The following is a 27,572-nucleotide window of genomic DNA, read 5'->3' on the forward strand; positions in this document are numbered from 1 at the left end:
CTTAAATGCTCCATGCCAAATATCAAATGTCTTGAGACAACAGGGTTTTGTAATTCAATATCAGAGGGTTTAACATTGAGATATTTGTTGTGGGTCTGAATTACATTTGTATAGTGTGGCTGATTGAAAGATCATCTGATATACATGAGAAGTGAGTGGGTGGGGATTTGACGTTTTGTTAGAAGTGCATGCTTAGTGTTTTGATAAACCATTCCATCTCCTCAAACCTTTGTTATCAGAAACAAACTACGTTGTCAAGAAAATATAGCATAATTCAGGACAGTGGGAAAATCTTAATGCTTTCCATCCTCCTGCTCTTGGTTTCACAATTAAACATGTATGCTAAATAGGAGAGGGTTGTGTCTGAGTGTTCATATCTGTTAAAGCAGATTGACTACTTGGTTACCACATTGTAAACAGTTTCTCTGAAGAATTTTTAAATTTGTCATTTATGATATGCTAAAAGAAAATGTAAGATTTGAAACTGCGTAATAAACAGGGTTCACATTTAAACACCAACATCTATACCAGCCACACACATGTACACACACACACACAAACATACTCAAATATACATGCAAGCATAATACACAAATATACATGTAAATGCATAGGGAAAATAAAGCTTGGCAATTAACCAGAAGTTTACTGTCACTAAGGTTTTTCATTTTCTTTATTAATTTTTTAAATATTCCCCATATTTTCTACAATGAGTATTACTGCTTTGATGAAGACACTGCAACTTACCTGAAGATTCACGTAGCACACTCATTCACAAGTCCAAGCAGAGTGAATGGCATTGTTTTGTTCAAACATCTTTGAAAAAATGATGGAGTGACACAAGAATAAATAGTCAAAGTTAAATTATCTTTTTATAATAGTAAAGTAAAATCTTAAATAGTGCCACTGCCTGCCATCTATGAACAGTATTTCTGGGAAATTGTATGTTTTGTATTTTTAAATGACTGGGATATTGAGTAAAGAAATCTAGCAATAAAATGAGGAGCTCTATAGTTTACATCTCTGATGCCTGGGATCATTTGTGGTAATTTTCCCTTTTTTATTTCTACAACTTTACTTTTTTAAAATCACCAAATAGTGATATAGATGACACCTAGCACTCACAAGGTTCACACACACAGACATCACACACACACAGACAAAACCACAGAATTAAGAAAATGGGGGACAAGTTCATACTTACTTCATACTTGAAAGTATTTATTAATGCATTGGTTCCTTGGTAATGTTTTGATAGCCTACTGTGTCTTAATCTTTACAGTGTTTTAAGTGTTATGAAAGGATGGATAGATGAATATTAGAATGCAATCCCTAGTCTCAACTTACTTAGCACCACAATTCTCGATCTTCAGAGTGCATGAGAATTACCTAGATGATATTTATCTGATATACATAGTGTATCAGAGAAAGAATAGGCTAGATGTTGAAACCGGAAGATATTTGAATTCAGCTGCCTATGTGATGTTCCGAAAAGAAACATGTTTAGCCAGCACCTTAAGGGGAAAGGAACTGAAAAACAGAGAAGATAACAACTTGCCTAACGTCTTCCAATAGTTACAGAGTAGAATGAAAGACCTTGGTCCTTGGCTTCTTAAGACAGTGCTATTTGGCTGGCTAGAACTCAGCTCTATGTTTAAGAAATGAGTGGGTTGCAGTAGAGTAGTGTCTTCCAAGTAGAGTTTGTCAGAATTTTGGAAATCTGAAAAGTTTCCACTGGTTTTCTGCCTGTTTCCCCTATCATTGAATTCACTGAGGCTAGAAACCATAACTTGTTACCCAGCAGTTGGCAAAATTCCTGGTATTTACAAGGTGGTCAGTTAATGGTTGATGACTGTATGAATGACACCATTTAAAAAAAATTCTAAAGTCATATATTTAGAGGCAACTAATTTATTTCTTTGCTATTGGATGGCTTGGGAAGATACAGTGCTTTTTCTGAAAGGAAAAGGTATTTGAATCTATGATCTTTTTTTCTCTGTAAATAAAGCTATTGTATCTTAAATATAAGTACCCATGTTCATTTTATAAACTAAAATGAAAGAGAAGAAAGGACAAAATGTCTGTTTTTTTAAATAATAACCACAAAGTGTTTTTTCTTAATCAGATATTAGAATTAAATCATGCTATACATTCAAGTTTATGTTATGTTTTTTGTTTTCTTGTAACATTGTAACATAGGAGTGAGTGAGTGAAGTTGCTCAGTCGTGTCTGACTCTTTGGGACCCCGTGGACTGTAGCTTACCAGGCTCCTCCCTCCAGGCAAGAGTACTGAGTGGATTGTCATTTCCTTCTCCAGATAAGAGGGTTAGCATACTGTAATATATACAGGTCTTGAGCTTTATCAAAGCAAATATTGAAAACAGCACCAGCATGAGAAGTGTCTCAGTTTATTCACCATTCTGGAGGACCTCAGGTATCATAGTTTATGAAATCAAAGGCTTTCCTGAGATGCTCTATGCAACCAGACAGTTTTGAATTCTTCTACGCAAATCCTCTTCTCTTATAAGGAGAAAAATTGAGACTCAGAGAACAACATAAGTAAATTTGTTTCAACCCAAAAAGAAAATAAGGATGACATAACTCTTCATTTTACTTTCAGAAGGAAGTTCCACTGAAGAAATGAGCCCCCAGATGCTTGACCTCTGTCAGCCACTTGTAGGATTTCAGCTATTGGAAGGTTCCAGAATTGGTGCCCATACTCTGACCTTGCCTGGCCACCATTCCTTTGCTCGTCAAGAGAGCTTGGTCACCATGGGCCATGGCCAAAATAATGGTGGTCCTTCCCATAAGCCATCTTCAGATTTCCAACTGACAGTGTCTGTCTAGAAGAATGGGTTCTTTACTGCTTTACAATCTAGCACATTTACTGCACTGCATGATCTAAAATATCAAATGAACTCTATCTGTAAAGTTTTAAAAAATACAAATGGACAAAATAGCAAAGGGTGGTTTGGGGGCCCATTCACACTAAGACTATTGTTCTTGCCATTAGTGTGTTTAAGGAGACTATCCATATATTGCAAAACATTGTGCCGATTTCCCTTCACTTCTGAGGTTGTAAAACTCAACCCTATTACCTAAATAGCTGTCCAGAGAAAGCAAGAAGGGAGCTACTTTAACTCCTGTTCAGTGACTGAGTGACACAGACAGGCGTGAGACAAACCTTTTTGCTTCCAGATCAGCTCCTCCATCACCTCCCCCTTTTTTGGTCATACCAATGAGCAGAAATGAATCTACCCCATGTGGTCATTGCAGGATTTATCTGGGCATTTGCTGAACCTGCTCGCAATTTATTTTTATTTCTTCCGATAGACATGGGTTTGGCACGGGAGAGTGAATTCTTTCTGAAACAGCAGATGTGCCTGGTACACTCGTTTGCTATAACCATTTGTGCTGTGGTTGAAAAAAAAAATTTTTTTTTAAGAGTGCAGAATTGTTGAGGGGGGAGGGTTAAAAAACCAGAACCATTTTAGCGATTATGCAAAGTTAGAATGTGAGTAATTTTGCTGTAGTTAGTCATTATGTGCTTTCATAGCTTGTTTTACAAGGATAAAGGAATACGTACAGGTTTGGTGAATAGAGCTCTTATTTGTCTCTAGTAGTCGCCTTTTATAAAAACATTTTCCACCCTTTCTCCTTCTATGTGGCAAAAGTGCTCTCTCCTTCGAAATTATACCCTTCTGTGATTCAGCCCTTTTATCCATCCACAGTAAGTGGACAAACAGCCTCCATTTCTGCGAACAAATATGTTAGGGGAAGAGAAACTTCATTTTCTCATAGAATAGATAATGCAGATGATGCAGATTCAAATAATAAGAATATAGTGATCATTTTAAAAAAGCATGTTTTCTGCAAAAGGGAGGGAAAAATACTGAGCAAACATCTAGTGACTGTGCTATGAGCCTAATGTGCTGTAAATATAGTGTCCTTGCAGCATTTTATTTGAAATATTTGATAGGACTTAGCAGATTTTTGCTCACCGTATTGTCTGAGGATTGTAACACACCACCTATTCTTTTTTTTTTTTTTTTGCTTTGCTTTCGGTCACCCAAACTCCCTTGGACATATGTGAACGAAGGTCTGTTTGTTTCCACTGAAGCAAATATAGTCACTTGCTCACACTGGTGGCTTCCCTCAGTGAATTCCACTACTATTTTGGAAACTCCTGTATGAAAACACAGCAACCCAACCTGTCCCCATTGAGCCTTGTGGGTGATTTCCACGCACTGCTGCGCAGTGTCTATGTACTGAGGTTCACTTTTTGATAAAAAACAAAACTGGGTTTTGTAGCCTTTTGGTAGGCTTGTTACTAAGTCTGGGCATTCTGGTGTAGTGGCAGGAATGCTGGTATTGGAGTCCCAACAGTGGTCTTAGAAAATCTGGATTCTAACTCTGATCTCTCAAGGCTTTATCACCTTGGATGAATCATTCCTAAGCCTAGTGTCCTTGAGGAGAAGGTAGAAATTTATGACCTATAAATTCCTTTCAGCTCTAATACTCTGTGATTCTGTAAAGAATATTTAGTGATGTACAAATAAGTCAACTTTATTTTTTCTTTCTCAAAAATTCCTTCGTGTCTATATCTGTACCAGATAACTCTCTTCAGGCTGCCTTTCAAAGTTGGCCACATTTTAACTTCACCCCGACAGGCAAATTTCAGTAATGAGAAACCCCTGTAGGACTTGAGAGAAGGGATCACATTCTTTTACATTTTTTGACTCTTGATGGCTTCCGAGTAGCAATAATAGACTGAAATGGTTGGTTCTATTGTAGTAATTGGTTGTAAACAAGAGCTGTTGAACCAAGCTCACCATATTTCCTGTTACCTATGGCTAAGAAACCTAAAATGCATAAAGTAACTCAGAATACTTTTTAGAAATTAGATTGAATTACACAATCCTCTATCATGCTTGAATACTTCTTGGATAAATAATTACAGGTATGGCTTCCCAAAGCTGATGGGGAAAGTAAAATAGTGTGGAGGGGTGGTCATTTAGCCAACTACTGCTATTCTTGTTTTATTTCATTGAATATCTCTTTGTAGATTTTTGTCAATAATGCTTTTTTAAAATGATTTCATTCACTGAATAAATACATATCGAGTGTGTTTGCTGGACTCTCAGCATATCCCTCATGGCAGAAAGCGATGTAGAACTGAAGAGCCTCTTGATGAAAATGAAAGAGGAGAATGAAAAAGTTGGCTTAAAGCTCAACATTCAGAAAACTAAGATCATGGCATCTGGTCCCATCACTTCATGGCAAATAGATGGGAAAACAGTGGAAACAGTAAGATACTTTATTTTTTGGGACTCCAAAATCACTGCAGATGGTGACTGTAGCCATGAAATTAAAAGACGCTTGCTCCTTGGAAGAAAAGCTATGACCAACCTAGGCAGCATATTAAAAAACAGAGACATTGCTTTGCCACCAAAGGGCCATCTAGTCAAAGTTATGGTTTTTCCACTAGTCATGTATGGATGTGAGAGTTGGACTATAAAGAAAGCTGAGCACCTTAGAACTGATGCTTTTGAACTGTGGTGTTGGAGAAGACTCTTAAGAGTCCCTTGGACTGCAAGGAGATCCAACCAGTCCATCCTAAAGGAAATCAGTCTTGAATATTCATTGGAAGGACTGATGTTGAAGCTGAAACTCCAATACTTTGGCCACCTGATGCGAAGAACTGACTCATTTGAAAAGACCCTGATGCTGGGAAAGATTGACGGCGGGAGGAGAAGGGGACAACAGAGGATGAGTTGGTTGGATGGCATCACCAACTCAATGGATATGAGTTTGAGTAAACTCTGGGAGTTAGTGATGGACATGGAGGCCTGGCATGCTGCAGTCTATGGGGTCACAAAGCAGTCGGACATGGGTGAGCGACTGGACTGAACTGAACTGAAGCATATGTTGAACAAGAAAAAGTCCTTGCCTGTGTGAAGTTTAGAGGAGAAGAGGATATTAAAGACGTAACTGATGGACTTCTCTGGTGTCCAGTGGTTAAGACTCTGTGCTCCCATTGCAGAGTACACACCCCAAAATTAATTAATTAATTCAAAAATAAAGAAGGAATGACAAAAGAGTGGACAAGTTCTATCATTTTAAGCAAAGTACAGTGTTTTAAAAGGACACCACTGTTGGACACCTTATCAAGACATGGATACTCAGGTCTGGCTTTCTAGAGTGTCATTCATTTGAAACCTCAAGGATGAATACTGGTTAGGAGTTGGGAGGTGGGGCAGATTGGAGAGCATTCAAGTCAGGCAACTGCAGAATGGCTGGAGCATCAAGTTTCAGGGGGAGGGAATAGAGAGAGAAGATTAGGAAGCAAAGTGATGACTCTATCAGGAAAAAAAGAAAAGAACTTCATCCTAAGAGCAATGAGATGCTTTGGGAGACTTAGTCAAAGAAGGCAATCAATTTAGATTTTAGGAATATTCTGATTGCAGCATAGAAAGTGTATTAGTGATCAGTAAGACATCATTTTTAAAAATACCTACATCCTTTGAAATATTTATAACCTTAAAATTTGCTATTTTGCAAAATTTTATCAGTATACACATGCGTCCTTAATTTACTTTTTTGTTAGACCGTTATTTTGAATACCTATTCCCTTGCTTACAAGCTGCATAACATTCCATCAGAACAATGCACCATGATTTTCTCAACCATCTCCTAATAATTTATTTTTAAATATACAATCAGTGTAAGTTACAGGCATTTTGATAGCTCTTCATTGCCAGTTTACCCACCAGAGAAATTGTTTCAACTTCCAGTTTTACCAGTCATATATTTATGCACCCTGACTAGCATATTCTCACAGAGATTGTGTTTTATTATTTCTTGACCTGTTAGTTCAACACCAGGCACTTTATGGTAAACTCCTGGCCTGACTGGAGAAAAGCACATAGGCCCTCGAGGCGATGACTTGGTGTCATGAGGTCACTTTTAAGTAAACTCTCCTCTTGCCACATCCCTAGATTACAGAAGACACTCAGATTGAATTAACCCTCACCACAATGCCATTTTTTCCAGCACTAGTCACATGCATCCTAGGGTCTAAGTGTTCTGTATTGTATGGGTATTTATATAAATTGAAGCCTCGGAGGCTCTCCAATATTAATGACATACCATCTCATTTGATGGTTATTGTGGGAAAAAAACTCCCTAAAATACTGGCTATCTTGGTGTTCGTATGATGATATGCTAGTTTTATGAATGAATGAGCTCAGGGCCTCCCCTTGGTCATTGCTTCTCTGTTGAATAATTAGGGGTTAAGAAAGGAAGACTTCAGGCAGAATCTTGGTGCTCCTAATTGCCTTAATTTTATTTCTGGGAAAACAAGTTGACATACTGGCATCCATGTCTTCAACGTCCAGGGAGCAGTTTGTCTTCAAAGTATCTTATACCCATTCAGAATTCTGTGAGAATTAATTAAGTGGAGAAGTTTCAAAGACAAAAGCTGATCTGGAGTACACCACCAGACTGTGCTATTTTTGCGATTTCAGCCTCCTGAAGGTATTAAGAATAGCCCCTCGCTAGCTGTCAATACACATTCTCAAAGCCAAAGCACTAAACTGTGAAATGAACAAGGGCTGATACAATGATGGAAGTAAGACATCTTTATGTCTCTCTAACAAGAACTCTTTGGAGGACTTGTCAGGCAGTGTGTGTGTGTGTGTGTGTGTGTTTAGGAGTCCATCAATGAATGAAAATTATCATATTCGTAGTGTCCCTGTATTGGTAGCACTGTTTTGAACTCAATGAACCTGATTAAAATCCTGTGATTTTAATTTCAAAAGGAATCTTTGAGGTTATTTTAACCGTTCACCAGTTTTCAGTTACCACACATGAAGTAATTTTTTCTTTAATGTAGAAAATACAGAAACTTATGAAGATGAAAGTAAAAACTTCTGTTAATTGCATCAGCTGATGCCATTTTAGCCTTTTAAAAGTATTTTAAAATCATTTAAAATTTTTTACTATGTCCCTTCCTTTGTTACTGTGCAAACACACACACAGACGGTGGGATACTACAATATTTTTGGTGTGTATTAAATCTTAAAATAATTTATTTATTTCATACATATTATTCAAAATCTATTTTTTATGTATATGTATGTGTGAATATATACACACATCAGAGGAAGATCTATATCTTTCACAATATATGATTATGTTAGAAAAGTATATACTCTAAAATAATCCCCTTAAAATAACCACTATTATCATTTTGGGAATAGATCCTTCTAGCTATGTGTGTGTCTGTGTGTGTGTGTGTCTGTGTGTGTTATGTGTATATGAGAGGTATAGATAGATGCATATATTGATAAAACAGTGTTCCCTAATCTGTCTCTAAAATGTATAACTTTTTTTTTCCTTTCCTTTCTTTTCCCTGCTTCTTTCCCATCATTTTTTTGTTTGTTTTCCTGCTGTAGTAATAGATACATAACAAAATTCACCACCTTAATCATTGTAAGGATTTGTCTAGGTGGCATTAAGTATATTCACATAGTTGTGCAATCATAATCCATCTTTAGAACTTTTCTACTTTCCCAGACTGAAAATGCACATCAGTTAAATAATTACTCAACATACCCCCCCCACCTCTTTGTTAACCACATTTTGCTTTGTCTTCATGAATTTCATTACTTCAGGTATCATATATCATTGGATTCATACTGTATATATCCTCTTTAACTGGCTTATCTCATCTTAGCCTAATGTTTTCATGGTTCATTCCTGTTTTAGCATGTTTGAGAGTTTCTTTCTTGTTTTAGGCTGAATATTACAACATTGTATGTTTATACTGCATTTTGTTCATTCATCTGTTATTGGACACTTTGGTTGCTCTCAAATTTTTGGATATTATGAATAATTCTGCTATGAACATAAGTATACAGATAAGAGTCCTTCCCTGTTTTGCCTTTTGGGGTAGATATCCAGAAGTGAAGTTGCTGGATTGTTGATATGTTTTGAAACATTTTAATAATACAATATTTCATTATAGGAATGTACCGTCATTTATTTAACCAGTCCCCAAGTACTGATTACTTAAGCTGCACATAATCTGTTATTTTTATAAATTTCATTGCCAAGAACATATCTTGAAACTGAGGGTTTTAACCATCTATGATTATTTCTTTTGGTTAAATTCTTAAAAATGAAAGGTATGGCTTTTGTTAGGACTTCTGATACATATCACCAAATTAGCCCTCAAATTGCCCGTAAGAAGTTTATAGAAACAAATATTACCTTGGTCCTAAGTCTGAATTATATGAACATTGCCCTTTGAAGACAGTTGGGATAACACCGTCCCATCACACATAGCCCCCATCTCCAAGCTATAATTCCTTATTCTGCTTTAACCTAAATAGGTGGTTCTCAACTCTGGTTTCAACAGAAAATCATTTATTCCTCCCCTTTTTAATTTCCAGATTTCACTCCCCAAGTAATAGGCCTAAGATAATTTGTATCTAAAAAGCTCTAAGTGAAAGGCACTTTGTGTTTATAGAGCATTCAGTGATTCTGTTGTGCAGTCAGACTTGAAAAGTACTTCTGGATATATAGAAGCATATCCATACATTGTACTCTTAGTCTGTTGGATTATTTTCTATCTCATGGGGTCATCTATCAAATGAAAAGTATGTGACTGGAATGAAAAAGGAATGCAGCCATGGGTATTAATCCCTGAATAATGGAAGACAATCAGTGAGGGGACTCAGGAAAGCAAAATTAAGTCATTTTCTATAGTAAGGGCTTGGAGAAAATGGTAAGTAATTTTTCTTGAGCAAAAAAGAAGTAGCCAAAAAAAAAAAAAAAGGAATGCATGGCATGTAAGCTGGGGTTCCTTTTTTTTTTTTTCCTTGCCCTATGTAAACTCAGACACCAGGTCTGTCCATTCATTTATCCTGTCATGGTTTATTAAGTACCTACTTGGTGTGAAATTTTAGTGATAAGATCAAGCTCTTTTTGGCCAGTAAAACTCATTGTAAATATTCAGAATTTACTCTTGGAATCACTGGGTTTTGAATGTCCTTATGACTTCTTTTGTATAAGGATAGTATTAGAAGGAAAAGAGACATGAGCATACTCCCCTCAAGTCTGTGTCTTGAGCAGTGAAGCTCCTTTTTGGGGGGTTGTTATAGAATGACTTTTATTTGAAGAATAAGATGGACCACTCATTTAAAAAGGAGGATAAAATGGCACTATGCCTAGATCTTGTTTGTTGTTCAACTAGAACAACAATCTGGAGAAGTAGTGTGAATTTTCCAGTGTCAGTCAGCTCTAAATAGTGGCAAAGCTGGGATTTTTTGATCCTAAATTTTACTGCATGACCCTTCAATTTAATTGATCATCCTCTAGGGCAATATTTCTATCTGCCAATATCCTTAACTGAGAATGGAAGTTGGAAAATGCACCTCCAGCGTACAATTGGCCTTTAGAAATCCTTCATTTGGCTTCCTCATGTTTGCAAAAAAAAAAAAATAAATAAAAAGCATAGCTTTAAAGTCAGAAGAGGGACCTCTGATCCATTTTGCACACAGCAGTAATCAACTGACACAGTACAGCAGCTGCCTTACACCACGGGGCTCTTATTTTATACAGTTCAGGTCACTCTGTTGTTTCCTAGATAACAGTGCTAAGTATCACTTGCTGTCTGTTGTACCATTTACTCCATTAGTTTTGTTCTATGACAGAAATATTTTTCTGTACCCACATAGACTGAGACGGCCTCTATGTTTGTTTTCGTGAATTTCTCATATGTGGTTTATTTTACCTTTTCTTTACCCAAGAATAATAGCGTTTAGCTGCTCAGTCGTGTCCAACTCTTTGCAACCCTTTGAACTGTAGACCACCAGCATTCTCTGTCCATAGGATTTTCCAGGCAAAATTCTAGAGTCGGTTGCCATTTTCTTCTGCAGGGGATCTTCCTGACCGGGGGTCGAATCCACATCTCCTATGTCTTCTGCATGGCAGGTGGATTCTTTACCCCATGAGCCATCGAGGAAGAGAGGTAGAATGGTTTTTAAAACTTCAAACTACAGAAGAGAACTAGGCTGCCTGGGTTGAATCCTAGGTCTGCCACTTGCTAGCTGTGTAACCTTGCATAAATACATGTTTAAGATACATGTGCTTCAGTATCTTCATCTGGAAACTAAGGACAAGTAATAGATTCTGTCTCAAGGGTACCTGTGAGGAGTAAGTAAACTGCATTGGATACAAAATGTTTACGTAAAGTAAATGCTTTATAAGTGTTTACAGTTATTATATCTTTTAAAAAATACCAGTTGGTATTTTAGTTTGTTTTTCCTGCCACAAAGATATACAGACAAAATAGATAACTCCAAGTGACAAATGGCCATTAGGTTTTGTTCAAATAACTTTACACAACTGTCATGAAAAGAAAATTGAAGCTGAAATATTTGTAACCCTATCTTCTAACAAATCAACCATCACTCTTTCCATAGGTTGTCTAGTCCTTGCCCATATGGAAATACCATTCTGTGTAGCCTCAGTTGTATTGTACATATGATTGATTTCACATTCTGTGTTTTTCATGTAACATTTACATTTTCATTTAACATCTTAAGCACATTTTCATGTGTTTATAATACCTAGAACCAAATTTAAGAACAGGGATTGGAGTTTTATGTTGCTGTGTATATGTCAGACTAGCTTTTATATATTTTCCCTTTCTGCTACCTTAGAAAGTTTTCGTTCCAAATAGAAGTCATTTTTGCTCACTACAATCATTTTTTGTCAAAAATTTGAATGAAGAATTATTTAGTGCAGCAACTTTGATTCCCTTTGTCTTCTTGTGGCTTAAGCAACCAGATCAGTGCCTAACACATAGCAGAATTTCAGTAAATTTTTGTTGAATAGATACTTTGGATTATTTAAATTTTATGGGATTGGGGTATTATAGTTATTTGATAGTTAATTCAAAATATGTTTCATTTCAATACGTGTTAAAGATTATTTTTAAATGTTTTAGTTTCTTTCTTTTCATGGCACAATTATTTAAAATATGCCACTTGACTATTTCTGTAGGGGATTTGAGTGAGTATCAAGTAAAACTTACATATATAATCTGACCATTAAAATGAAAATAAGCACTTCAGATGCTTCTTTGAAAGATAGTAGTAATTAATAAATTCCAATAGTAAAGTCCTTAAATTACTTAGAGGGAGGAAGAGACTAATGAGGTTACTGTAATTAAGCATGCATTAAACATATGAGAGTTCCTGGATTGTCAAGTAATAAGAGAAACGAGATACCTTATATTTTGCCTTTTTTTTTTTTTTTTTTGCAATCTGACAAGAGAAATGCATTTTTCTTGGGAGACCATTATTCATTTATTCAAATATTTGTTAAATGTCTATTATGTGTTATGATATGAAAAAGACAGTGAAAAGCAGCAGTAAAGAGGGACTGTCTCTAACCCTATGAGAAGAGACATACACAAGCGTGATATGTGTAGAAGAGGAGAGAGAGAGTGCTCACTGTGCCAGAGGATTTGGGCAATGGTTCACTGAGGGAACTGACACTCAGGCTGAGACTTCAAGAGTTCTTAGAAATTAGCTCAATATAGAATCCAAAGAGAGGTGGGGAAGCACATAGGTATAATCCATGAGACGGCAGAGAGTCTGGCACATCAAGTATGAAAGGAAGTCAGTGTCAGAGAGTGACATGACATTGACCTCTCAAGGAGAGGCAGAAGAGATAGACTGGGTCCCAATCACTCCACTAAAGCACTGAAGACTTTTCAGCAGGAAAGTAATGTGATTAGACCTGCATTTGGGAGAAATCACTCTTCCTATACCCTCTTACAGGTGATGCTAGTGGTAAAGAATCTGCCTGCCAATGCAGGAGATGCCAGAAATGAGAGTCTGATTCCTGAGTCAGGAAGATCAGAGATGGCAACCCACTCCAGTATTCTTGCCTGGAAAATTCCAGCACATTCCAGCACTATGGTGAGCCATAGTCCATGGAGTCACACGAACACAACTGAGCATGCACACCCCACCATTCTTACTTAACTTTTCCTACAGAATGAAGGATTCATTAAAGGAGAACAAGCATAAACAATGGGAGACAAGAGTGAGTGCTGTTGGATAACTTCTGGTGAGAGGTGGCTGTGTCTTGGAGTTGGCTTCCAATAGAGGAAATGGTGAAATGTAAATGTTGCCTATTTAGGGAATAGGATCACCAGGATTTGATGCTTGAATGGGGTGTGAGGGAGAGGCTCAAGAATGACTCCTAGTGTTCTCATTTGAAAAACACCGGAATGGACAAGAAAACCAAATGAAAGGCATGAAAAGCAGATTCAAGGAAGATGCTGAAACAGTTTTTAACATCTTGAGGTTGAAGAGCGTATGAGACATCCAAGTAAACACATGAAATAGACAGTTGAATATTTGGGCCTGGCATTTCAAGTATAGATGGGTTCTGCAGATAGAAATTCAGGAGAGTGTTCATACAGAGAAGGTATTTCAAGTTGTGGGCATGGTTCTGGAGAGATTTAATAGAGAGAGAGGAGAGGAGGTCCTGTGTCAGATCAAAAGGATCATTATTCAGGGGCCATTGGGCAACATGTTGACTCAAGTTGTCTGTAGCCCTTTCTATTACAGAAGACAGATTTCTATCTATGACCATGATAATTTGATTTTCCCTGGTGGCTCAGATGGTAAAGAATCTGCCCGAATGTGAGAGAACCAGGTTCAATCCCTGGATCAGGAAGATCCCCTGAAGAAGAGAATGGCAACCCACTCCAGTGTTCTTACCTGGAGAATCCCATGGACAGAGGAAGCTGGCAGGCTATAGTCTATGGGGTCACAAAAAGTCGGACACTACTGAGCGGTAACACTTTCACTTTCAGCTTGCAGTTTGACTTCTTCCCAACTTATAAAAAAAGCAAGTCAGTTATTAAAATACTGTAAGGTAATTGCTTTAATGGAGGTCTATACAAAGCCCATTGTAGCTATAACTAAAGTACTGTAGAAGTCCTTCCAGGTGATTTTTATGTCTTTTCACATTTTTATTTTTCTATTAAGCATTTTGTCAATATCATCAACATGTATCTGTGAGCTATTGGGAAGAGGATAGTATTTTATGATGTCTTCCTGTTCCCCAGAAGTTTATAATCTAGTACAGGGGTGAATACATAGTAACTGTTGAATGAAGGTCTCTAGACTTCTGGAAAGACATTACAGAAGAGACACCACTTGATCAGAGACTTGAAGAATTAGTAGCAACTGCCAAGCAGAAAATGGCTGTATCTGAACAACAAAGGAAAAATATAGTGGAGAGATATAAGGAACAAGTCATAGACTGTAGAAGGAGGTCCTGGCTAACAGATAAGAGTAGACACATGAGTGTATGGTCTATTCTTATCTCTATATAAGTCTAATATTGGGTGTATACTGTGAGTAATGGCAGAAATAGGGAGGTGGCTGGACAGAAAGGCAAGGGCTAGATTGGAGAGTCCTTATACAGTGTATTTAAAAAAGGGAGAGAGAATAATAAAAAGAGTTCAACACAAGGCAGAGTCATTTGCAAATGTAGATGAGTAGAGAGTCAGGATCAAGTATTCACATTAGAGGTAATATCACTGTGACAGTATTGAGGAGATATGGGAGAGAAATAAGGTTAGATCATGACCATAAAGAGCTCTGAAAAGTGATGATGAAAGCCAGAGCTTGGAGAGAGAAAGTGAGACTAGGGTAAAGTACAGGGATGCCAGAGGCATTGAGGGCTTATGTAGAAGACATGGTAGTAGATTAGATTAGAAGCGTGTGTGCACATGTACACATGTGGGGGTGTATTTAGGGAATGGGTGGGTCATGGGTGAGAGGGGTAGAGGAATGTATGTTGTTATTCCACTTTGGGCACAAAGGAGGTTGAGGGCTTGCTCCCAAAGGTGGGCGTGAGATGTGCTCTTACAGCCCCTTGTCTGTTCTTGTCTCTTGGCCATAGCCAGTTCTTTCTGGTAGTGGAGACATCCATTCAACAGTTATTGATTATTTATCAGTCCTTCCTCCAGACTACAAACTCCTGGGGGGCAGGTAGACATGCCCTCTTCATCCTGGGATACTATTCTCCTCCCATTAATCTTGCCAAGCTTTCCATGTTGAAGAAGCTTAGAAAATGATTGATGGACAAACAGCCATATTAGAAGACTGCTACAGAGATTCGAGTTTCAGGGAAAAAATATGTATGTATGAGTATGTATGTGTGTGTGTATGTCATCTTTAAAATGTGCATGATTTTCAAAATTAAAATGTTAAATCATGATAAAACTTCAAGAATTTCTGCAAAAAAAGAAAAATGAAATGCCAAAAATAAATATTTGGAAGCGTCTCTAATCCAGTAAGTAGAAAAGATTCGCTATGTATTTAATTGAATATGTGGGCCAGGAAAGTGTTGCCATAGCTTTCTTTTACCATGAAGAACATAAATAAATATGCTTTAAAATGATTCCTGTTCTTTACCCCCTTCTACCTCCAATGAGGTAAAGAATTTTAAATTGCAAATGAAAAAAAAAATTATAGCTAAATGTACTATTTTCACACAAGTAACTATGAGATAGAAAACACTCAGAAACATGCCGGCACATACACAGAAGAATTTATAATAAAGTTGTGAGAAACCTTCTCATCTAGTGAGCTATTTCCTAGAAGAAAGCAATGCACCCTGAAATTGCACCCTGATGCCTTCCTTCAAAGATTTTAGGAATCTTTAAGCAGTGTATGTGTGTGCACATGTGTGCATGTTCACCAAGAAAGAAAAAGAGAAATTGGTCTAAAAAAAGTTGCTTCTAAGGATTAGGATTAATTCTTTGTTGTTTACTTTATAAATATGACTGGTTTTCATCTTCAAAGTATGTGACTGTTAAGTGTCTGTTTTGGGGGCGGACTCCTATCCAGCTGCGGTCCAGAGTTTGCCTGCCATTAACCCAGTTGCTCCGTCACTGTCTCCATTTATAGTTGGGTTTGTGAAGTGTTTAAAATAGGAACTCTGGGTTTCTGCTGATCTTGAGTCATCAAAGAAAAGAAAAGCTTTATTCCGTTCTTATATTCAATTCCATCCATTCAGACTTTTTTTTAAGATTGACATGGTTGACTAGAAAAATCTAACCTTATATGTTTTTAGGTTCAAACTGAATCTTCTGTACTCTCTTCTTCAGAGTATCAGGATCTTACTGAGTATTTATTTTGGAGTTTTTTCATGATATATATTTTAACAAACTGCTTAATGTGGAAATAACATCTTCTATTGAGTACTATTGGGACCACCTTCCTAGAGAGGGAAATGCTGCTCCACCAAGACAAGAATTTTCATGTTACTTAAATTACAAAAGGAAATGGCAAGTTGGCTCCCTGAGAGACTATCAGAAAAAGGGGGGGAAAAAGATAACTCTATTCAACAGTTTCTTGTAACTTAACAGAAAACTAAATTTAAAATTACAAAATCTCTGGGAAACTACAACTGAGACAAATCACAAATGATAGGAAAAGATAACTGTCGCAGTCAGAACCCAATAAAAATGATAGCACACAGAATCCAGCCCCTTCCAAGGAACTGATTTATAAATGTCCTGTGTATATAGGTCTGTTTGGGTATAGAGAAGCCATTAGGGACGAAATGATAATCTGGGGCTAGCAGAGTCAGAATTGTCATCCTGTACATTCAAGAGGACCAAAGGGTGGGGGAGCAGTTAATTGTGAATAGGAGAAAAGAGTGTTGTAGAAGAAAGACCCTAGAAAGGACCAGTGACCTTGGCTGATAGCTGGGGACATCACAATCAGGTTGCTGGAAGAAATGTGACTCAAGAGGTTTTTAGTATCTGTCGACAGGGGCACTGTTGTCCTCTTTGGTTTAACACTGTTGTGTTTTCTCCTTCTACTTGCTCAATGAAAACCACTACAATATTGTAAAGTAATTAGCCTCCAACTAATAAAAATAAATGAAAAAAAAAGAAAGAAAATAGCATCCCCTAATCACTGTGACAATAAAAGCCATTGCCACACATTTCTAATCTCTCCCTGGTCACTAGGTGATTCCCTCTCCAGCTGAGAACCACTATAATTTAATCAAATGTCCCTGGGCTTGTTTTAATCTTTATCTCTAGCTGAGATCACCATAAAGCTATCCTCAGATAGCCATATATCTAAATAGATCTACTTGGATATTATGGCAAGAATAGGATAGCTGTACCGTCTCCAGCCCCACAGCCACATCCCAGGAGGGAAGGAGGAAAGGGGAAAACTAGGAAGGGATGATGCTATGTCAGGAGAGCTCTAGTTTTTCCAGAAATGCTTTGCATACATCTCATAGGCCAGAGCTGCATCACATGGCAACTCCTGCCTGCAAAGTAATCTAGGGAAGTGTGAGCATATTGCTGCTCTTAATAAAACTGAAATCTTTTGAGTAATGAAGAAGGGGAGTATGTATGTGAAAGCAGTTAGCAGCATCTGCCCCCCTGCCGTGTATATCTCTCTAATGGCTTGGTGTGGATAAATGACACTAGAATAATACAAAGTCTTGTATTGTTGCTTCTTATACATATTGGAATTTATTTGGAAATTAATGAACAACCAAAATAGGGGGTAGTTATTCATTTCTTGTGTTAATAAATCTAATCATATTAAGGAAGAGCAGAATTAAAGCATTCTGCTACTGGTGTGTGTACAGATCCCTAATACATCAGTGCCTCAGGATGAATGTTTGAATTTCCGACCTTCTCTAAGCTTTTACTTATTCCCAGACTAACCAAGACCTCTCACAGTTAAGCAAAAGGTCTCTTAATCTTTGTGCTCTTAGGTTATTTTTAGGATATTCAGCAAGTATTTTTGAATTGAACAAATGAATGCAACAGGAATAGAAGATATAAAGGGAGGAGAAGGCTGCTTTTGTGTTATCTTTAGTAAATCACTCTTAACAGGAATCTTTGATCCTAAATTTAGTATTTCTTTGATTGTGCCAGGGGTATATGTTTATTCCTCTCAACACTCCTCATTTTTATTTTTGTTCCCTCTGTTTAGCCCATCTTCTTTCTTTTTCTAGTATTGCACTTTATGGTGATCAAGTCTTCGGGCAGTTTGTTTGAGATCACATTGTTCAATTTATTTTTCTTGACTCTGATATTTCAGTATGTATTGTAAAAATTCATTACCAAGTCCACTGTCATAATTTTTTCCCTCTATTTTTTAAAAAAGAGCTTTATCTCTTACATTTTGATTTGGGGTTATTCTTTGTATGTGATGTAAAGTAAGGATCCAGCTTAATTCTTTTGCATGCGGATGTCCAGTATTCCCAGCATCACTTACTGTAAAAACTATCCTTTCCCCATCAAATGATCTTGGCACCCATGTCAAAAATCAAGTGACCATGGATGCGAGGGTTCATTTCTGGGTTCTCTGTTCTATTTCATTAGTCTATGTTTGTCTTTATGCCAGTAGAACATTGTTTGCTTATTATAATTTTGTAATAAATTTTGAAGTTGCATGTGGGAACTTCAATCTTCTTTTAAGGTTGTTTTGGCTATTCATTCTCTTGAGATTCCATTTTTCGTAAAAGTTCAGTTGGAATTTTGACAGGGATTACATTAGATCTGTACGTTACTATGGATAGTATTAATGTATTTGCAATGCTGTCTTTCAATCCATGAAGATTGTATGTCTTTCCGTTTAATTGTGTCTTCTTTAATTTATCAGCGGTGTTTTGTACTTTTCAGCGTGTAATTCTTTCACCTCTTTGGTTAAGTTTATTTTTTTTTCCCCTAAGTTTTTTTTCTTTCTTTCTGATGTTATTATAAGTGGAATTGTTTCCTTAGTTTATTTTCTGGATTGTTCATTGCACAGAAACACAACTGATTTTTGTGTTAGTCTGTGAACTCTTAGATGGCGGGAGTCATGCCTTCTTTATGTTTTGCAGAGTTAATACAAAAATTTAGTAACATTTGTTAATATTTGTTTATGTATATTTATTTCTCAATAGCAGTAATCTTTGACTTTTTTTTTTTCTTTTTCTCTCTCCTGCTTTAGGGTACTACTAGTTCAACAGCTTCTCCTCCAGTCTCCACCCCTGTCACGGGACATAAAAGGATGGTCATACCAAACCAACCCCCTCTGACAGCAACTAAGAAGTCTACACTGAAGCCACAGCCTGCACCCCAGGCTGGACCAATCCCTGTGGCTCCAATTGGAACACTAAAACCCCAGCCTCAGCCTGTCCCAGCTTCTTACACTACAGCATCCACCCCTTCAAGACCTACCTTCAATGTGCAGGTGAAGTCAGCCCAGCCCAGCTCTCACTACATGGCTGCTCCTTCACCAGGACAATTTTATGGTTCAGGGCCAGGGGCCCAAGGTTATAACACTCAACCAGTTCCTATCTCCGGGCAAGGTCCCCCTCCTTCTACACGGGGAGGCATGGATTATGCATATGTTCCACCACCAGGACTTCAGCCTGAACCTGGGTATGGGTATGCCCCCAACCAAGGGCGCTATTATGAACCCTATTGCCCAGTGGGGCCTGGCTATGGGGGCAAAAATGACTCTGATCCTTCCTATGGTCAACAAGGCCATCCAAATACCTGGAAGCGGGAACAAGGGTATACTCCTTCTGGCCCTGGGAACCAGAACCCTGCTGGGATGTATCCAGTTGCTGGTCCCAAGAAGACCTACATCACAGATCCTGTTCCAGGCCCCTGTGCACCACCCCTGCAACCAAAGGTAGGAAACTTATTAACATAGTGGTGGGAATAAAAGGGTACCTATCTCAGCCTGCCTTCCCCAGAAAGCAGAGCCTAAGGCAAAAGTATTAATATATGTGCTACTTTCATTTCATTAAAAAGTACAGTCTGAAGGAAGTGCTTGGATAGAGGCAGGAAAATGGGGAGATCCTATTTGGGGATATGGGAAAGTGTTACCAATAAGAATTCTGTTAAGTATCAAGTACAACTAATTGTTCAGTTTTGAAGGACCAGCTTCCAAGAGACCATATGAACCATAGCAGCTTGGGATAATCTCTTCCTTGGTAAAAAAGGAAAAATAATTTATTTTCCAGCTCTTGTCTCCTGTTGATCAAAGCCTTCTACCATGGGTTAGAGACTTCCTCACACTTAGATGTTGCATTTACTTGGTCACTAAATAGATCTGAAGCATCTAATGTCTTAGCAGGGGATAGGAAATCCCTAGGTGTGGAGGTGAGAGGTGCTCAGGGCAACACAAGATGAACTGCTGTCAGATTGGGCTCTTGTGAAGGTGGTCACATCCCAGGCAAAGTTGGTGCCACAGTGACTGCTAGGGAAGAACAAGTGGATAAGGGCCCAGGAGACAGCTGAGGCTAAGGTAATACAGATACCTTGCCTAATTTTCTTTGGGAGAGGGCTTCAATATAGTGGCCCTTGTTTATCGATATCAGTGATCCTCCAGGAAAAATATTACTCTCCAACCTTTAATTCTATTAGGCAACTTAAAAAATTTCTTTATGACAGTTCTCTTGTTTATTGTTTGATTAAATTTCAAGCGTGTATGAGTTTTAAGTCAACATGTTATCAACTTCATATGAATAGCCAATATACAATACTGTACACACCTACTCACCTACAGCTTGGATTTTTCTTCACTGCTAGAACCAACATGATGATGTTTCCTCTCACCATGAAAAGAGGAACCAAGGAGAGTTACTAGGAAGGAGTGAGATGGAAAAACAAATCTAGTTTCCAGCCATTGTGTTAAAACCAAGCCTTCCCTTCCCTTTAGTTAGAACCGTGAGAAATTAGAATTTGGAGAAGCCTGGATTAAATAGAAGTTCATTGGTAACCTGGGTGGATGGAAGTTTGTATCATATATATTTAACCCTTTACACATTTGAGATTGTCAATTTCGAGACATATCCATTTGCATTTTCTACATTACAACAAAAATTAGTGAGGTCCTTACTTTTCCAGGGGATTTATTCAGTCACTTCTCACATGAAAGCATCAGCTCTGGTGCAGATGGATTTTAGGTTCCTTAGGGGTTAGGAACCCTTCCTAGCAGGTGGGGCCTGAGGATAGCTAGAGGTATCCATCTATCTTATGAATGTGCATTACATGGAAGTGGACCAGCCATGATCATTTTCCAACATAAAGACTCCAAGCAAAAATGTTAAGTGTTTTTGAGACATTACTCTTGGGCAGGCTTTCTTTTGAAAAATCTCTTTATGAAAAGAAATGTTATTAAGGGTTTTCTGTTTTATTTTTAAAAAAATATTGCCCAAAATAGCCAACCTGGACAGCCTTGCCCTTTGTTAACATTGCAGTATATTTATTTTCATCCCTCCTGACCCTGAAGTGACCTGTTCGGAAAAAAATGGTGTTATTCAACTTTACCTCACTTTGGGAGAACCACAACAAATTCTTCTATAGAAGATTGAAAGTTTAGGTTGAGACAATGGTCTTCACTGTTTAAGTTCAAATGGCTGTGCAATTTTGCCCTGTCTGAAGCAGCCTGACTGTAATAACATTACTGGGTGATCATCCTAAGGGCAGGGGACTCAGGCCTGAGTTGTTTAATGATCCTATTACCCAACCTGGGGAAACAGACATGAGACAGAGCAAAAGTATGTCTAGGTGGAGAGAATGACCTGGTGAGAAGTACTGAACCCAAATTCAAGTTTCCTGTTTTCCCACCATGTCTCTGGGCAATCTGAAACCAATCCAGTGGAGTAGGAAAAAGAATCAGTGCCCACTGCACGACCTGGTTCTAAACTATTAGGTCCAGACACATCACTAGTATTTGGTCCTGTCTTCATCAACTTACTTGAGATGACAGAATGAATTTCTATTAACCACTTTCCAGAAAGCTTGAAACTTTATTTTCCTTATTGGAATAAGATAATATTCAGGGTGATCTATTCCATTATTGAAGATCCTGGATATCAGTAGATTTCATGTCATTAAAAAAAAATTCTGAAATATTTGTTTTTCAACAGTGTCATGTGTTTTAACATCATACTGTACATTTAAAAAATGAAAATCAAATCATGTCCTTTTTGCAGTGATTATTAAGGAGAGTGGCTAGAGGTTGATATTTAGCCATCTGTCTTTGTTTGGGAAAATGGGAAAGAGACTGATGAAGCTACAGATATTGTCTGTGTGTGTTGGGGGGCATTGGTGGATGAAGGGGGTGGTCTCTTTCACAGTTGATCTTTGAGCAGAACACTACTGTATTCAACTGCACCTGTGCACAGAGGACCCTATTGTCTTAAATAGTGACTTGGCTTGGCTAAGCATTGTGACTCTTGGCTTGAGAAACGAGCTCCTAATTCTAATCCCAGTTCCTCCCTTGACATTTTTCTTTCAGCTTGAGGAAAGCCTCTAGACCTTTTTATGTCACGCTCTCAGCCTCAGTAAAGTAGAATGTCATCTTCACTAATTAATTAATGATTGCAAAGGGCCTGGAAATTTCCAAGGTCTGAATAATTGCCAAGTGAGGACTTGGATTCAGCTTTTACATTGGCTTTCATTTATTTCCAATTTTTTTAGGCACTGACGGAAAATATACCTCTGTGCCTTAAAACAATTATCTTTTGTTACTTCGAGAAGTTCTTAGGGATTTGGCATTTAACCCATTAAGGAAAAAGGTTTTTTAAAAATGAAAGAAATGAATCTCCTTTATGTTTGAGAAAAGCTGCTTTAATTTCTCCATGCCGTGGTATAATATAAAAGAGGAGATAGAAGAAAGGAAGGAGAAAATAGGACAGAAAAGGAAAAGAAAAAGAAAGGAAAAGAAGAATGAAGGAAGGAAGGAGAAGCCCAAATCAGAACCTGCAAGGCTTAGGGGATCGTGATTATATTTGTGTTTCCATAATGTGCTGAGCAATGAATTTGCATGCTACAGTAGACCATAATGTAGCATGGACCATCTGAGCCGAGTTCCTTGAAAAATATTGTTATAAGCAAGTTTTAGTGTGTTTTGTTTTTTTTTTTAAAGAGAGAAATGTTCCCTTCTCACTGGAAATCCTCTTAAAGTCACAGTGGAATCTCTCCTCTTTGCCATTTTATGAAAGCTTATATCTGTGACTTGCTGTGTTGTTCACAGCGCTTTTGTCCTGTGTGTTAGCTTCACATTCCTGTGAGATGGGATGCGTATTTTCTCTCATTTTCATGTGAGGTCAGTCAGCTTGAAAGCCTCAGAGCCAGGACCTCGAGGTTCCACTTCCTTGTCATAAACTTCACCTGTGACAGCCTTGGCTCTGGTGAAGAGACAGATTGTTATTGTTGTTCAGTTGCTCGGTCGTGTCCCAGCTCTTTGCAACCCCATGAACTGCAGCAGGCAGACTTCCGCGTCCTTCACTGTTTCCCAGGGTTTGCTCAACTCATGTCCATTGAGTTGATGATGCCATCCAACCATCTCATTCTCTGTCACCCGCTTCTTCTCTTGCCCTCAATCTTTCCCAGCGTAAGGGTCTTTTCCAATGAGTCAGCTCTTCGCATCAGGTGGCCAAAGTATTGGAGCTTCAGCTTTAGCATCACTCCTTCCAGAGAATATTCCAAGTTGATTTCCTTTAGGATTGACTGGTTTGGTCTCCTTGCTGTCCAAGGAACTTTGAAGAGTCTTCTCTAGCACCATAGTTTGAAACCATTAATTCTTTGACAGTCAGCATGTGCTCCATACTATGAAGAGTGCTGGTACTATGCATCTCGGGAAAGCTGTGAAGGCCCACCTAGGTTACATTCTAAAATCATCTGGTAAAATTACCTTGGAAAATCTTTCAGGATGGGGAGAACTTGGAGATCAGCAAACCACCTTTCGATAAATCCAACACAAAGTTTTGTGTTGGTTTATTCAGAGTCAGAACAGATTACTGCTGTTTATTTAGCGTTTGAAACTGGGGGATAGTTAATGTTTCAGAGAGGAGAGTAGAGGTAATGAACTGCTGGGGTCAGTGTTGACAGGCCCCCAAGACCTGGGAATTGTTGAGATTAAGAAAATATCTGAGAATGTTGATATAGTAGCATTTCAAATATTCAAATAATATCAAAATATTTAAATTTCCTTTCATTGTGGAAAAGAGAAGGTGGTATAGATTGGGTGTCCGGCAGAAAATTGGTGGCATTTGGGAGAAAGCTTTAGGGTAATCCTCTTACTAAATATCACACAATTCCAGAATCAGAGAAACAAAGAAGAGATAGTTAGGATATGGAGAGGGATGGATACAGATACAGGTTTCGGGTCAGATAATTACTAGCTGTTCACCAGAGCTAGTAATACTTGGATCTGCATAAAGCTGAGGATGGAGGAGATTGCTTGTAGAGGACAGTGACTATAATATTAGTAATTCCTCTTTGCACAGGGCTTTTCCGTTTCCAAAATGCTTTGTGGATCTCGCAGAAAAATGTGAGTGATAAGCACAGATAGAGATATTTGTCTCTCTTTTACTGATGGGGATTCAAAAGCTCAGTAACGAGAGTCACTCACCTAAGTTCATATGCCAAATTCATAGGTGAGCCACAATTCCAAATTGGGTTTTTAGAAGGATGTCCTCTTGCTTTCTCCACCTGGTAAACTGTGGATGTTGTTTTGGTGTTTGGGTGCAATGCGTGCCACATCTGCATCACCAGCCACTGTATGTGGCTCTGCTGTGGCCCTCCAGATGGGCAGACACGTCAGTGGGCTCTGACAGTTATGGTGTTGTGTCATGAGATTAGCAGCTGGAGGGGGAAGCACCAGTTGAACCCCTGATGGGCACCCAGCCTTTGCACTGTGGGGCTCTGCTTCCTCTTCCTCATCACCCATGTACAGTTTATCCCAGTGTTTCTACCTTCACAATATCTCCATTCTACTTCCTTATTGAGATCCCCCTTGCTACTGTCCTGGTTCAGTTGTCCTGCCTGAGCCGTTAAAATGGCCTCTTAATAGGTGTCTCTACCTCTAGTCAGAGACACCGTTCAATCCCTGGGTCAGGAAGATTCCCTGGAGAAGGAAATGGCACTCTTGCCTTGGAAATCCCATGGACAGAAGAGCCTGGCAGGCTACCACCCATGGGGTTGCAAAAGAGTCAGACACGACTGAGCGACTGAGTGTGCACGCGTGCATGCACTACCTCTAGTCTGTCTCCACATTCATTCATTCTGTACCTGCTGCCAGATTAATATTTCTACTCTACAGCTCTGCGCTTGTCACTAACTGCCTTAAAAAAAAAAAAAAACTGTCAGAAGTTCCAAGCCAGTTATGGGATGAATTGAAACTCCAGCTTAGATTCCAGTTTTATCTCCCCCTTTAAGCATCCCAGCTTCCAGCTAAGAAATTATCTGCCTAGATAGTTCTCATCTTGGGAGCTTTTGTCATGGAACACCTTCTTTCTTGAATGCCTTTCCGGACCTCCCTGCAAATTAAATATTTGCATATTCAGTGTGACCCATTAAGACTGAGCTAAAGTGGTCATCTCTCTTGTGAAGTTTTGTCTTTCTAAAATTAAGCTGTGCGGTTTTTACTCTCTCATGGAAAGTTCCACACTTTTAATGTACTAGAATCACTTATGTACCTGTCTTCCACCAGCCTATGCATGCCTGCTAAGTTGCTTCAGTCATGTCCCATCCTTTGTGACCCCACGGACTGTAGCCAGCCAGACTCCTCTTTCAGTGAGTTTCTCCAGGCAAGAGTACTGGAGTGGGTTGCCATGCCATTCTCCAGGGGATCTTCCCAACCCAGGGACAAACTGGTGACTCTCATGTCTCCAGCATTGGTAACTGGGTTCTTTACCACTAGAACCATCTGGGAAGCCCCACCTACCTAAGATTTAGAGGGAAAAAATCAGATGGTATCTGAACACTGTTCCCTACTGAATAACTAAGACAGTACATAATACATTCTTGTTTAATGAAGATGCTTGAAGAAGCGCCCTATGTCCTAGTAAAATAAGGAGTAAGCCCTGCTTTAGAACATAGCAGATTGATAATCAAAATGCCAAAACCCAAACCTACACCACCAAATCAGCTTAGGTGAACTCAGTAACACACATGTTGTCACATCAGCAGTTTAATATCTAAAGTAGTTATGCAATTTCTCATGTTCACAATTGTGCTAATATTTTACACTCCTTCTGGAATACATGTGTTTATGTTTATGCTTTTATGTGCATAGTGTGTTTTACTTTCTGCATTTGCCAAATGTCCATAGAATTTGTTGATTTGAATTCTTTAGTTATCTCTTTGGGGTTCAATTTTTTTTTCATTTATTTTTATTAGTTGGAGGCTAATTACTGGGGTTCAATTTATATGCAATAAAATGTATGCACCTGAGTGCATCACAGTCAAGATAGAGAACATTTCTATTTCACCATGGAGGTTTCTCAGGCCCACTTGCAGTCAGTCCCCTTTACTGTCAGCCCCAGGCAACCTTTATGCTTTCTAACATGGATTATTTTTACCTTTGCTAAAATTGCATATAAATAAAACCATATATTAATAGTATACAGTCTTGCATCTAGACTGGTTTTACTCATAATTTTTTTAGCTTTATTTGTATATGTATCCATTGTATGGATATGCTATATTTTGTTTACTCATTCACTTGTTTGGAGGCACTTTTTTTTCCATTTTAAATTATGAAAAAAGCTGCTATGAGCATTCATGTACAAGCCTTTATATGAACATAATTTTTTCTTGGATAAATACCTGGCAGAGTTATTGCTGGCTCGTGTGGAAACTATTTAACTTTGTAAGAGAATGCCAAACTGTTTTCCTGAATGTACCATTTCACAATCTCACCAACAATGTATGAGAGGGCCAGTTGTTCCCTAACCCTAGAAACACTTCATATTATCAGCCTTCTTAATTTTAGCTATTTTCATGCTCTATAGATATATCTGATTGAGGTTCATATTTACATTTTACTTTTGATTAATGATGTGGAACACTTGTTATTCATGCACTTGTTGGCCATTTGTATATCTTCTTTTGTAAAGTGTTATCAAATTTTTTTTGCCTACATTTTAATTGCTTTGTGTCTTTAATAAGAGCACATTTTATATTGTGAATAAGAATCCTTAGATATATGCATTGCCAGTATCCCAGTCTGTAACTTTAATTTTCATTTTCTTAATGTTGTTTCCTAGGAGCAGAAGTATTAAATTTTGATGACAGTCAGTTTATCACTTTTATTTTCTACAGTGTATGCTTTTTGTGTCTTTAGATATTTTTGCCTCCTCATGGTCACAGTCAGTTTTTTCTATGCTTTTTTTTTTTAGATTTTTTTTTTCTTAAGGTAAATTCAGGGCTACAATTCACTTCAAAGTTGATTTTTGTGTACTGTGTGAGATAGGGGTCAAAGGTCACCCCCCCCCCCCTCATTGGTATATACACTTTTCCCAGCAGGAGTTGTTGAAAAGTCTCTTTCAGTTGAAATACCTTGACACCTTTGACAAAAATCAATTGATCACAAATGTGTGAGTCCCTCTGGACTTTGTTCTATCCTATAAACTTATATATCTATCCTTAAGCCAATGCCACACAGTCTTCATCTCTGACTTCTATAAAATATTTTGAAATTTGGAAATAT

The 27,572-nt window shown here is 38.0% G+C and overlaps 1 protein-coding gene across 11 annotated transcripts in view; it reads left to right on the forward strand.

The window, feature by feature from the left end:
• The window catches only part of LOC122675400 (LIM domain containing preferred translocation partner in lipoma), a 713,437-nt gene that overhangs the window by 414,847 nt on the left and 271,018 nt on the right, over positions 1-27,572 (forward strand). For all 11 annotated transcript variants that reach the window (XM_043874070.1, XM_043874067.1, XM_043874069.1 and 8 more), the window contains one exon: positions 19,068-19,757. In XM_043874070.1, the coding sequence (XP_043730005.1) occupies positions 19,068-19,757 (690 nt within the window). The remainder of the gene's footprint in view (positions 1-19,067; positions 19,758-27,572) is intronic.

This window comes from Cervus elaphus, chromosome 19, assembly GCF_910594005.1.
Source record: "Cervus elaphus chromosome 19, mCerEla1.1, whole genome shotgun sequence".
Classification (NCBI taxonomy): domain Eukaryota; kingdom Metazoa; phylum Chordata; class Mammalia; order Artiodactyla; family Cervidae; genus Cervus; species Cervus elaphus.